Source organism: Bactrocera tryoni, unplaced genomic scaffold, assembly GCF_016617805.1.
Source record: "Bactrocera tryoni isolate S06 unplaced genomic scaffold, CSIRO_BtryS06_freeze2 scaffold_7, whole genome shotgun sequence".
Classification (NCBI taxonomy): Eukaryota; Metazoa; Arthropoda; class Insecta; order Diptera; family Tephritidae; genus Bactrocera; species Bactrocera tryoni.
This window is the reverse complement of record NW_024396366.1, coordinates 2219928-2233838: the sequence shown is the minus strand read 5'-3', so window position 1 is coordinate 2233838 and position 13911 is coordinate 2219928. Positions and strand designations below refer to the sequence as shown.

The window sequence follows — 13911 nt, the reverse complement described above, 5'->3', positions numbered from 1 at the left end:
ACTTATATTTCAAATCTGTCAGCGACTGTCTTCCTGCTTTGTTTCTGATAGCAAAAACGATAAAATTGGTTTCTGTGACACTTGAAACCGATACATATTCTATTTCGAATATCAAACCAATAATATCTGAATTCATGAAACCTACAATTTTTTTTATCGGTTTCAATTCTGATTCCGACAACTACCTCTGAATAATTCACCTTCGGTTTGTTTATGTTTTCTATCGGTCAAATATAAACAAACATCGCCGTAGGAAATTCATTACTGAAAAATCGAACACCGTGGATACATTATATTCATAAAAACTTACTACTTATAGAATATCTTTTTTAATTTTAGATAATATGTAGGTATATGTTTTGCTGGGCAATAGCGCCAAAACGAACCACAAAAGCTAATATATATATGTATGTACATATATACAATATATGCAGGTGGTTTTTGGACGACAAAAGCTAATACATACATATGTATGTATAAGTTAACACAAACAATATTCAATATACCAAAATGTATCGAAATGCATTACAACAATATGTACTTATATCATAATTAATTCCAACAATGTAGCAATATTCATTGCAACATTATCAAAGTTCAACAACTTGAAAAAATTATATTAAAACAAACATCCGCTCCAATTCTCAGAATCGATCGACACAAAGTATTAATAAATAAACTTCCATTTGAATTCCAGTAATCAATATAAACAAATTAACTGCAAGTGCTGATCAAGCAATATCAGCAAAACTCTGCCGCCAATAACAATTGCGCCGCTGCCATCGACCCACAGCTAGCTTAGAGTATTTGGAAGATATTTAGTTTTTTCACATTTTGGAAGTGAATAAATAAAGTTTGAATAAAATTTAATGTGTTTAAATTTATTCAAAATTAACTGGCGCCCGAGAAAGGACCAAAGTCAAAGAAGTCAAAGGATAAAACATCTTTTCACAACCACCACGGGACCAAACGGGAGAGATCCAGGCTACAAAGAAGGGCAGCCATGCAAAAAATAGCAATGTAAGTTAGATTTAAGTGAAAATAGAAACAAGTGAAAATTAAGTGTGACAATTTAAAATTTATAAAATCTGCTGCTATATTAAATCGCAAATTAAAATTATAAAGTAAATATTATCTGAAAATTTTTAAATTCTATATAAAAAATTAAATTATATAATGAAGTAAAGTGGAAATTATTGAAAAGAAACTTCTAATTGCATTTTGAAGCAATTAAAATCATAAATAATATATTTCTAAAAAGGGCGTAAAGCGTAATAAAATAATAACCACTACTTTTGGAAAAAATTAACTTTACCCAATTCTGCGAATCCTACCCAAATACCCTCCAGGATATTTACCAGCTACTGGTTTTCAAACCAAAAAATTATAATAAAACAAACTTATTCACACATAAATTAAAAAGAAAATTAAATTTAAAAAGAATGGCCAATCAAAACAATTTAATTAGGACACCTATTCTTAACATAGAAGAAAACTCACATCCATCAATTGAACAAAATCAAAGATAATTACGAGTTGTAAGTGAAGAATTTCCAAATTTGTTACAACAATCTCAAAGTCATTCGTTTGACTTTACCAATATAGAGTGTCAAGGAATTGATCCAGATCATTAAGGAGATTTGGGAGAATTAGATAAAGTACCCGAAATGACCACTATAGCACAAAGCTCTAACCAATCTGTAGAAGAATTCCATCAGGTTGTTTATAAGCATTTCTTTGATACTTAACAAAATAGGCTGTATGGAATTAGACAATGACAGTACAGTTAATGACCAAGTTGTACAGAGATAAGGCCCTCGATATCTTTATTCGCGGATTAAGTGGAGATCTTTCACGTCTTCTCGGCATGAAGGAGCCTACAGATTTACCAACTGCACTACACTTATGCTTAAAGTTAGAGAATCAAGTAGTACCAATCATGCATCCAATAGAGGACAACAAAATATATTCAGAAATCAATCCAATAGACCAATGACAGTACCACGCCATATTCAGGTCCCTAAATCAATAGTTAAATTTTTTTTATAATCCACACCCACAACTTTTGACGGAATATTTGGAAATGACAGCTTGAAGGAACTAGATGCAGTAATTGTCACGAAAAAGGAAAATTGTTCTTTAGAAATGGAATAAGTATCCCCATAAAAGAGGAGGTATTTGATTCAGTAAATGTTATAATACCTAGAATGGGTCATCTTACAAATTTTCATAGAAATCTTTAGAGAAATCTGTTTGCAGAACCCAATGACAAACTAACTTATACCACTAACGTTAAAGCCGAAAAACGCACAAATACAGACACACTATTCTAAATACTATCAGTACCCCAATGCTTTCAAAGACGAAGCCAACAAACAAGTTAAAGAACTTTTAGATAACAATATTATACGTCCATCTCGATCTCGGATTTTACAAAAATACTTAGACGCCTCAAACATAAAAAAATATATAATAGTAATCGAAAAATGGAAAATAAATAGTGTTACAATAGCGGACAGGTACCCAATACCAGATATCAACGGAGTACTCGCTCAGTTAGGTAATAATAAATTATTTTCCGTGTTAGACCTTAAGAGTGAATTTCATCAAATTCTTCTAAAAGAAAATGATATTGAGATAACAGCCTTTTCAATTAATAACAAAAAATATGAATTCACCAGACTCCCCTTTGGTCTTAAAAACACCCCTTCTATATTTCCACGTGCTCTTGATGACATTCTTTGAGACCACATAGGGAAAATTTGCTACATTTATATTGATGGCATCATCGCATTTAGTCAAGACGCTAAATCACAGTGTTAAAACCTTGATCTAATTTTCCAAACTTTGAACGCAGCAAACATCAAATACCAACTAGATAAATGCGAGTTCTTTAAAACTAAAATAGAATTTTTAAGATTAGTTATCTCAGACAAGGGTATTGAAACAAACCCAGCAAAGGTGGAAGTCATAGCTAATTACCCATGCCCAAAAACCCTCAAAGAACTCAGATCATTTCTTGGACTATCCGGTTATTATAGAAGGTTTATAATAGGGTATGCTGCAATAGCCAAACCGCTCACGGCACTATTCAGGGGAGAAGATGGAAGAATATAGGAAAAAAATACTTCTAAATATTGAGGCCAAGAAAGCATTTGAACAGCTAAGAAATGCGTTAATATCTGATGACGTAATACTGCAATATCCCAATTTCAATAAAGAATTTATATTAACTACAATCGCGTCTGGCCATGCGAGCTGTACTCTCTCAAGCTGGCAGGCCAATTGCGTTTATATCGAGAACTCTATCAAAAACTGAAGAAAGTTACGAAATCGCAAAAAAGGAAATGTTAGCTATATGTTGGGCAGTAAAGTCTTTCAAAGGCCACCTTTTTAGTGGTTTTAAATTAAAAAATTTATACAGATCACGAACCACACGATTGTAATCTTACCTAGATGAGTACAATAATTACTTCAATAACAGAAATGCAACATAGTGCTCAAAGCTCTTCTCATCTTCTCATTCCCAGCATTGAGGTATCAATAAATGCTTTTAAAAACCAAATTTTTATTTACAAAGAATATCCTCCTGACTATAAGTTTACCATTCCATTCCCTACATTCCATAGACATACCATTTTTCAACTAAAATATTCTGATGATAATTTAAAGGAAATATTGAGAAAGTACTTAAATCCTTCAGTAATAAACGGTATCTACACGACAGAAGATGTAACGGGACAGATTCAAATTTTATATCCAGAAAATTTTAGATCCTTCAAAATAAGATTCACTCAAATCAAAGTAGAAGACATAACAAATGAAACGGACCAAGACGAAATTATTTACGGACTCACAACAGAGCTCATATCAACGCTTAGGAAAATAAAATGTAATTACCGGAGAAATATTGTTTCCCGAAAATGAGACAAAGAATAGCTACACTGATAAAACAATGTCAAGTATACATTACCCAAACCCATACCCAAATCCAGCAATTACAAAAACCCCAATACCCGAGTTTCCTGGACATACACTTCATATAGACATATTCTCAACTAGAAAAAATTGGTTTTAACAGCCATAAATAAATTTTCAAAACTCGAACAAGCAAAAATAATCCAATCAAAGTCAATAGAAGATATAAAAATATCGTTACATAACATATTGTTTTATTATGGAGTACCTAAGTGTGTTATAGTAGATAACAGGAGGTCTCTTAATTCTGCAACTATTACTTTAATGATGAAAGGCCAACTAGGTATAGATACTTGTAAAACCCGCATTACAAAAATTCAGTAAATGGACAGGTTAAAAGATTTCACTCCACCCTTTCAGAAATTATGAGATGCTTAGAAACGAAACTGGTACATCGACTTTTGACTTTTTGTACAGAGCTGTCTACGAATACAACTACTCAATACATTCCGTAACAAAAAAAACGACCACTAGAAATATTTTTTGGCAGAAACGTGACCATAGACCCTGAGCAATACGAAAAAAGCAGATAGAATAACATACAAAAACTGAGACAAAAATAGACAACTGACCTAGAAAACCATAACAACGACCGCAAAATAATTAAAACTTACATACCAGGACAGACAATATTTGTTAAACAAAATGCCAGATTAGGATCTAAACTTTCACCACTATATAAAAAGGAAATTGTAAAAGAAAACAAACGCACAACAATTATCACAGAAAAGAGTAGAGTCGTTCACACAAGTAACATCAAGCATGACTGCATAATAATCTGAAAATGAGCTGAAATGTCAAATAACAAGAAAAAAAAAATATATATATATTAAGTACAAATAAAAAATAAATAAAAAAAATGATATTATTTAAAAAAAAAGTTTTTTTAACTTTTATGATTCACTTTTACAGAATTATCTTACTTTTATTATGGCTGCCAATAGCAATGGCAAATCTAGACGTTACGAACTATACGGACACGCATACCATTATACTCTATAAAGGAATAAGGAAATTACAGACATCATCTATAAAATTAATTCACTTAATAGATGTTCAACAAATAGAAATTGAACTGCTAAAAATCCAAGAGCATACTGTTAAAGATCTTTGGCTAAATGAGTTAAGCTTCCCGCCCTCACGCGCCACTACACCACATAACACACCACTCACAAGCAACACTGGCACCACACAACACCCCACTCACAAGCAACACTGGCACATACACCACACCTGAAGACAGCAGTTTTCCAACACACCACACATCCATTGGAAGCAGCAGAAAACCCCACACACACACCAATACACGCAGCTGCTAATCCATCACCGCCCAACGAGCAAAAAGCTTCGTCCTGGAAGTGAACGGCCCCTTTTCGATCACGATTTTCGATACGCAAGCATCGGCGGACGTTTTATACTTTTTCACATTCGGCACGCAGCAAAAAACCATCTTTTTCATCTGGCGATATTCGACACGCAGCAAAACATCCTTTTATATCTGGCGATCTTCGGCACGCAGCTCCACCAACTTTTTTTACATTTGGCGATCTTCGGTGCAGCAGTTCAATCACCATTTTCGAGTGTCTCATTTTTATAATTGTGTGAACTTAATAATACAGCCTCCACTGGTATCCGACCAGGGAGTCCATCAATTTCATTCCTTTTTTACAAACATACATACATTCTCACGCCTCCCCTGGTATTCGACCAGGGAGATTTTTTATTATAACATCGTTTTATCAAATAAAATTGTGATCCCTTTTTTTTTAAATAAACAATTGCGTTACGAAAGTCTTCTTTCAGTGATAAAGTAAGTGGTAAGATAGATAATCTTAAAACGAACTATCTCTTTCATACACTTACTCATGAAATAGTACAGTCATTAACTGCAATAAACACACTCACTTTCCAAAACCATCAAACTAGATCAATCAATTGTATCGGATAGAAAACAATTTCAATAACCTTATTACAAACAATAACGATCAGGTCATTATAATTCAATAATTACAGGAGGATGGAGTCATGTGAAGAAGTTCACGCAAGTGAGGAAAGTTCTCTGATCGCCATTCACTTGGGAGTGGCCAGAAACGATTCTTTTACGCATGGCTCATGCAGCTCACTACTTCCGGTCTTTGACCAAGTATCCTCTGGTTAGCCTAAGAACATCCGTTTAAAGGCGAGCTAAAGTGAGAAGGCGAAACCTCCCCTGCGTAGGGTTGTGCGCTGGGTTTGGGACCCGCCACGTAAAAAAACACCCCCAATGAAAGGAAGCAACAAACCTAGGATGAGAGACCCCACTTTTGATGACGACCATGGCAAACGAAATAAGGACTACGATTTGAGGGCATGCAGCTGGAATGTCCAGACCCTTAATTGGGAAGGTGCCGCTGCCCAGCTGGTTGATGTCCTCGCGAAAATAAAGGCTGACATCACCTCCGCCCACGAAACGCGATGGACTAGACAAGGACAGAGACGAGTAGGTCCTTGTGACATTTACTACAGTGGCCATATAAAGGAGCGCAAGTTTGGTGTTGGATTCGTGGTGTGAGAGAGACTCCGTCGCCGAGTACTATCATTCACTCCGGTGAATGAACGTCTAGCCACAATCCGCATTAAAGCGAGGTTCTTCAACATATCGCTGATTTGCGCCCACGCCCCGACGGAAGAGAAGGACGATGTGACCAAAGATGCCTTCTATGAGCGCTTGTATCGCGCTTATGAGAGCTGCCCCCGCTACGATGTCAAAATCGTGCTTGGCGACTTTAACGCAAAGGTGGGCAAAGAAGGTATCTTTGGCACTACGGTCGGTAAATTCAGCCTCCACGACGAAACATCCCCAAATGGGTTGAGGCTGATTGACTTCACCGGGGCCTGAAATATAGTTATCTGTAGTACTAGATTCCAGCATAAAAAGATTCATCAATCTACCTGGCTGTCTCCGGATAGAAAAACTACCAACCAGATCGATCATGTTGTGATAGATGGAAGCCACGTCTCCAGTGTTTTAGATGTGCGCACGCTCCGAGGTCCTAACATCGACTCCGACCACTATCTTGTTGCAACCAAGATTCGCACCCGCCTCTGTGCAGCAAAAAACGCACGCCAACAAACACAAGGAAGGTTCGACGTCGAGATGCTGCAATCACAACAGACAGCCGAGCGATTTTCTACTCGGCTTGCACTCCTGCTCTCTGAGAGCACTCGTCAACTACTCGGTGTAAGGGAACTGTGGGACGGCATTTTAAATTCCTTACGTACAGCTGCAACCGAAGCCATTGGTTTTCGGAAAGTGCAAAAGAACACTGGTACTACGAGGAGTGCCGTGTCGCAGCGGAGAGAAAACAGGCTGCCTACCTCGCAACGTTACGATCGACTCCCTTGAAAAGGGAAGCGAGACGCATTTGTAGACAGAAAAAGAAAGAGGCTGAAATGCTCACGCATTCGAAGAGCTTGATAAGCTGGCCGACAGGGGTAATGCCCGAAAATTCTACGAAAAAATGCGGCGGCTCACAGAAGGTTTCAAGACCGGAGCATACTCTTGTAGAACCCCCAAAGGTGATCTAGTGACGGATGCCCAGAGCATACTTAAATTATGGAGGGAACACTTCTCCAGCCTGCTGAATGGCAGTGAACGCACAACACCAGGAGAAGGAGAACCCGATTCCCCAATCGATGACGATGGAGCAGACGTTCTATTACCCGACCATGAAGAAGTTCGAATAGCAATTGTACGCCTGAAAAACAACAAAGCGGCGGGGGCCTATGGATTGCCGGCCGAGCTATTCAAACACGGCGACGAAGAACTGATAAGGAGCATGCATCAGCTTCTTTGTAAAATGTGGTCGGACGAAAGCATGCCCAACGATTGGAATTTAAGTGTGCAATGCCCAATCCATAAAAAAGGAGACCCCACAATCTGCGCCAACTACCGTGGGATTAGCCTCCTCAACATCGCATATAAGTTTCTATCGAGCGTATTGTGTGAAAGATTAAAGCCCACCGTCAACAAACTGATTGGACCTTATCAGTGTGGCTTCAGACCTGGAAAATCAACAACCGACCAGATATTCACCATGCGCCAAATCTTGGAAAAGACCCGTGAAAGAAGAATCGACACACATCACCTCTTCGTCGATTTCAAAGCTGCTTTCGACAGCACGAAAAGGAGCTACCTCTATGCTGCGATTTCTGAATTTGGTATCCCCGCAAAACTAATACGACTGTGTAAACTGACGTTGAGGATAGGGAAGGACCTCTCCGAGCCGTTCGATACCAAACAAGGTTTCAGACAAGGCGACTCCCTATCGTGCGACTTCTTCAGCCTGCTTCTGGAGAAAATAGTTCGAGCTGCAGAACTAAATAGAGAAGGTACCATCTTCTATAAGAGTGTACAGCTGCTGGCGTATGCCGATGATATTGATATCATTGTTATTGTCATAACTTTGAAGTTGTAGATAATTTCGTCTATTTAGGAACCAGCATTAACACCACCAACAATATCAGCCTGGAAATCCAACGCAGGATTGCTCGTGCCAACAGGTGCTACTTCGGACTGAGTAGGCAATTGAAAAGTAAAGTCCTCTCTCGACGAACAAAAGCTAAACTCTTTAAGTCGCTCATAATTCCCGTCCTGCTATATGGTGCAGAGGCTTGGGCGATGACAACAACCGATGAGTCGACGTTACGAGTTTTCGAGAGAAAAATTCTGCGAAAGATTTATGGTCCTTTGCGCATTGGCCACGGCGAATATCGCATTCGATGGAACGATGAGCTGTACGAGATATACGACGACATTGACATAGTTCAGCTGGCTAGGTCATGTTGTCCGGATGGACGAAAACACTCCAGCTCTGAAAGTATTCGACGAAGTACCCGCCGGGGGAAGCAGAGGAAGAGGAAGACCTCCACTCCGTTGGAAGGACCAAGTGAAGAAGGACCTGGCTTCGCTTGGAATATCCAATTGGCGCCACGTAGCGAAAAGAAGATACGACTGGCGCGCTGTTGTTAACTCGGCTATAATCGGGTAAGCGGTGTCTACGCCAATTAAGAAGAAGAAGAATTACAGAACAGAATTAACGACTTAACTACAATCTCAAATATGTTAAAAAATACAATCAGAAAAGATAATTTGTTTAATAATGAAATAGCAATAAGTCTGCAAAATCAAGTCAGACTGATAAAATAAATAATAAACGTTAAATATGCAATTCAATTGGAAAAACTTAACTGAAACAAATACGTTTCTTCTAAATGAAATAGAACTACATAAAGTCCATAAGATTTTTCTAAAAAATAATATAACAAATCTATCAGTAGAAGAAATGTTAGCACTCGCAGAAGTATCTGTATTACATAATAAAACGGCAATAGTTTATATTGAAAAAATTTCAGAATTAGAACCAACCACCTTTCAAAATTTTTTAATAAAACCAGTTGTAAAAAATAAATTAATAGTTCACTTAAAAACAAATGAAATATTCTTGTCCAATGATACCATTCTAAAAGTACCAAACAATTACAAAATATATAATAATATAAATATTTGTGAAAAACATAAAACTATTAACTTAAGAGAAGCAAATTGTATTTCTAAGTTAGTTGAGGGCAAGGAATCGCTGTGTAACTTCAGTAATGCAAACCATATCCAAGAAGTTGAAGAAATTGACAACAGCTTAATACTACTTAACAACTTTAACGGCAGCTTAATACAGAACAATACAACCCGTCACCTGAAAGGAACATTCCTCTTACAATATTGGAATGAAACGATTAATATAAAAAACAAAGAATTCAGCAATAGAGAGAAAACTATAATGAAACCTGGAACTCCACTCATCCAATTGACACCAATAGAATTGGAAAGCTTACAAATACTATCATTGGATTCCCTACAGACACTAAATATAAAAAATAGAAAACAAATAAATACAGATTCCTCTTTGAATCGCATCGCTGTAATTTCAATATCAGATGTTGTTATAGTAATAATTACAATACAAAAATTCTGCATAAAACCCAAGAAAAAAAATCCTACAAATAGAAAATGGGCAAACACAAAGCCAGAATAAAACAAATAATGCTTCTAGATCCATACAGCCTCAATTTAATAACACACCATATTTTTTAATGAGGACAAGGAGGAATTTGCGGAGGGAGAATTAACACAAACAATATTCAACATACCAAAATGTATCGAAATGCATGACAACAATAGGGGTATTCGCTTGCTCTTGCAAGATTGCAGATTGCAAAAATACTATACCGAAATATACAAGGGCGCGAGAGCACCCATTGCAGAATCTAGTGATATATGAACGGCTGATTCGGTCAATTTATTGTGAGTGACTATTTTGCATGGCTTTTGTGAATTTGTGCACCTTCTGCATAAATTTTTAGCAAAAAAAACTGTAACAAATCTTTATAATTTAAATAGAAATTACAAAATCTATTTAAAACTTACCTTCCTCAACAATTTAACGATATGTCTTTATGTAAAATGACAGCTAAAACAGGGTTGCAATTATATTTTTGCGTGACATTGCACGCAAATATACATGGATTTTGGTCTGACATATTTTACAGCCATTGCAAATAATTTTCTGCGGGTGTTTGTTGTTGTACCGGTGCCCCAAGAGGAAATATATGCAATTCTTGCACCGTGCAAGGGTTTTGCAAGAGCAAGCGAATACCCTTAATGTTTCAATTAATTCATTGCAACATTATCAAAGTTCAACAACTTGAAGAAATTATATTAAAACAAACATCCGCTCTAATTCTCAGAATCGATCGACACAAAGTATTAATAAATAAACTTCCATTTGAATTCCAACAATCGATCGATATAAACAAAATAAACTACAAGTGCTGATCAAGCAATATCAGCAAAACTCTGCCGCCAATAACTACTGCGCCGCTGCCATCGACCCACAGCTAGCTTAGAGTATTTGTAAGATATTTACCGTGCGATTCTGTACTGTGATAGAGTCTCAAGTCTCTAAATTTGAGATTTTAAGTTAGAGACAATTTTTGAGACTTGAGACGATTTTGCTATTCTGTAAGTGACAGTCACAAAATCTATTACATTTCATTATTGAGATATTGAGATATGTCGATAACAAATATTAAATTTTCTATAACGTAGTCAAAAAACATAATTACCAATAAAAATAAAAATATATGTTGACTTTGTTTCATAATATTTACAAAATTTATGTAAAATTGATTTATTTTTAACCTTTTCGTGTTTGAGTTGCTTACAAAATATAAAATAACGACAATCGATTAATATCTATGATGATCTCTATCCAGTATATTCAAAATGGCAGACAAGAGTGCTTTTTAGTTTTGTGACCTGCTAACTATCAGGTCTCAAATTTGAGGCAATATTTGGAAACTAACTAGAGACTGTTTAGTGAATAGTAACTAGTCACAAATTGAGACTTTACCTCAAAATGTCTCAAATAGAGACTAGAGACTGGTTACAGAACCCCACTATTAGTTTAGTCACATTTTGGAAGTGAATAAATAAAGTTTGAATAAAATTTAATTTGTTTGAATTTATTAAAAATTAACTTATATCAAGGTGCTTTTTGTTTGGAGGATTCTTGTGTATTTGGTTATGTTTTAGTGGGGAAATTGCAACAAAATGGAAGTTAAAGACAAAATTGTCATCTCCATGCATTAAAAAAAAAGCTTTTACATCTTAATAATTGTTAAAATGTCTCAAATGAAAAAGTTTCACGTTCGCGAGTATATTTTGACGTCTAACAAATTTTGCTTTCCGAAGGATGAGAAGCAATTTAAAGAGTGGGTGGAAAACCTAAGGATCCCACCACCAGAGGATTTACCCGCCCACAATGCATTCGTTTGCATGAAGCACTTCGAGCCAAGTGCAGTGGTGTGAGGAAATTGAAGATCACCATCAACATTGGTGAGTACTGTTTATTAATAATATAGTATATCAATAAAGAGAGAACCCCGTTAACCATGCTTTGCTGTGGCTAAGGTATACATTAATTATTAACTATTCAATACAGTAAAATTGTATTTGTGAATAAAAACGGAAACGTTATCCCCGGTGTAAGAAATAACCCGTGGATAAGTAATCCAATTTGGAAAAAATTTATACAATTTTTTTTCGATATGTTATTGGGCACAAATAAAACATAAAATATATTACCACATATTAATTTTTTTTGTTAGTTTTAGATTCATTTATTTTCAAAGTTGTTAGTTGATAATACTTTTGATATTGAAATGATCATTCTTAATTTTTAACAATAATATTTATAGTTTTTTAATAATAAACATTTTCAAATTCAATTTAAATCTGCAAGAGGACCATTTCTCCATCAAAATTTCCAGTCAAAATTGTTGCTACAATAATACTTCCTGCAATCGTTTTGATTATTAAAAGTTAGAGGTGAATTGAAATTGCACTGAATAATAATAGTTGAATAATTCTCAACGGATGATTATATGATATCATTCTTGGGTATACCTCGGTAATTTTCGTTTTCATTTTCATCAACAACAGTATAGAATGATTTAAAATACATCCACTTGCCTGAGGACAACCGTTAATTGTTAATTAATTTCGTCAACTTCTACAGTTTAGCCATCATACTCTCACAAGTTTTCAATCAAGTTTTTTTTGTGATGCCGAAACCGTCTTGTTCAGTAGCAACACATGTACATATATGCAAATTGTTAAAGTAAAAAAAAATATTTAAATGATTTTTACAAATAAGAATTTTGACCAATGCTTATGATTTGAAATATAATTCTTGTATAGAATAACATAAAAAGATAAAAATAATCGTATGTCCGTCCACTGGTTCTAAGCTACCTCCCCACCAATCTTCAGCCGTTCTTAAAGTTAAGTAGTGTAACTAACAGGACTTTCTTTTATATACATACATATATATAAACTTTTAATAAGTTTTTGTAAAAAAAAAAATATTTTTTGGGGGCTATGATCTTTTATTGGATTATGCTTAAGAACTAAACTTCACAATTAATTACACTTAACTCTAACCCTACGTTTGCCGCTGCGCTTCCCACAGGTTACCACTATACGTGTCACACTTTCAGCGATTTAGTTGGTGCCGTATTCTATTGCTTTGTATCATATGATATTAACCCTGCCAACCACGGGTAGCCGCTTGTGACACCAACGCATATTTTCGGGTTATTTTTTGTTTACCTAAATGCGATGAAAAAAAGTTTGTTTCATTTCTTGATTTATTTGAATGAGTGCGAAGGAGAAAACATAATTGTCAATAGTGACAATAAAAAATCCCAAAAAGGGTAATAAAAAAACGATTGCAAGACGCATGTCGTTCGTGATCGTACCATCGTAAAGGAGGCTCGTACAACAAGAAGGTAAGTAAATGAATTTTATGTGATTTTTTAACAATATTTTGAAAATAAATACTTCATTTATTTTTATAGCATTTGAAAACAGAACTGAATTGGAAGTAGCAGCAGCAGCTAAATCATCAGAAGCAGCAAATATCAATTGTTAAGTAAGTATATGAAAAAAGTGTGTGTACTTTGAAATTGGACTGCGCAGTCCAATAAAATACGCAAAAATAAATATGTACATATGTATTTTATGCGTTTAAGGCGGCCTGCACAATCCAATATAATATGTGAAAACAAATGTTTGTTTTATATTTTAAATGATCAAATAATATTTATTTTTTCTTTCAGATGTTATTATTATTTTTATTTAATTATTCTTTCTTTTCAGATTTTATCACTACTTTTATTTAATTAATCTTTGCTTTCAGAGTAAATTCTCTTTGTATTTAATATATTTTATTCTTTCAGATAATATTAATTTTTTTTTCAGATATTATTATCATTTTATACAACTAATATTTCTTTTTCTTTTAGATATTACAAATTCAATGTAATTATTATTTA

The 13911-nt window shown here is 35.1% G+C and overlaps 1 protein-coding gene across 1 annotated transcript; it reads left to right on the top strand.

Annotated features, from left to right (window-relative positions):
- Positions 1–865: 865 nt before the first annotated feature.
- On the top strand, positions 866–5215 carry LOC120781506. The gene is made up of 2 exons (XM_040113729.1): positions 866–1020; positions 4891–5215. The coding sequence occupies exons 1-2, from the start codon at positions 1004–1006 to the stop codon at positions 5213–5215; spliced, it is 342 nt and encodes a 113-aa protein (XP_039969663.1). The 5' UTR covers positions 866–1003.
- Positions 5216–13911: the final 8696 nt, after the last annotated feature.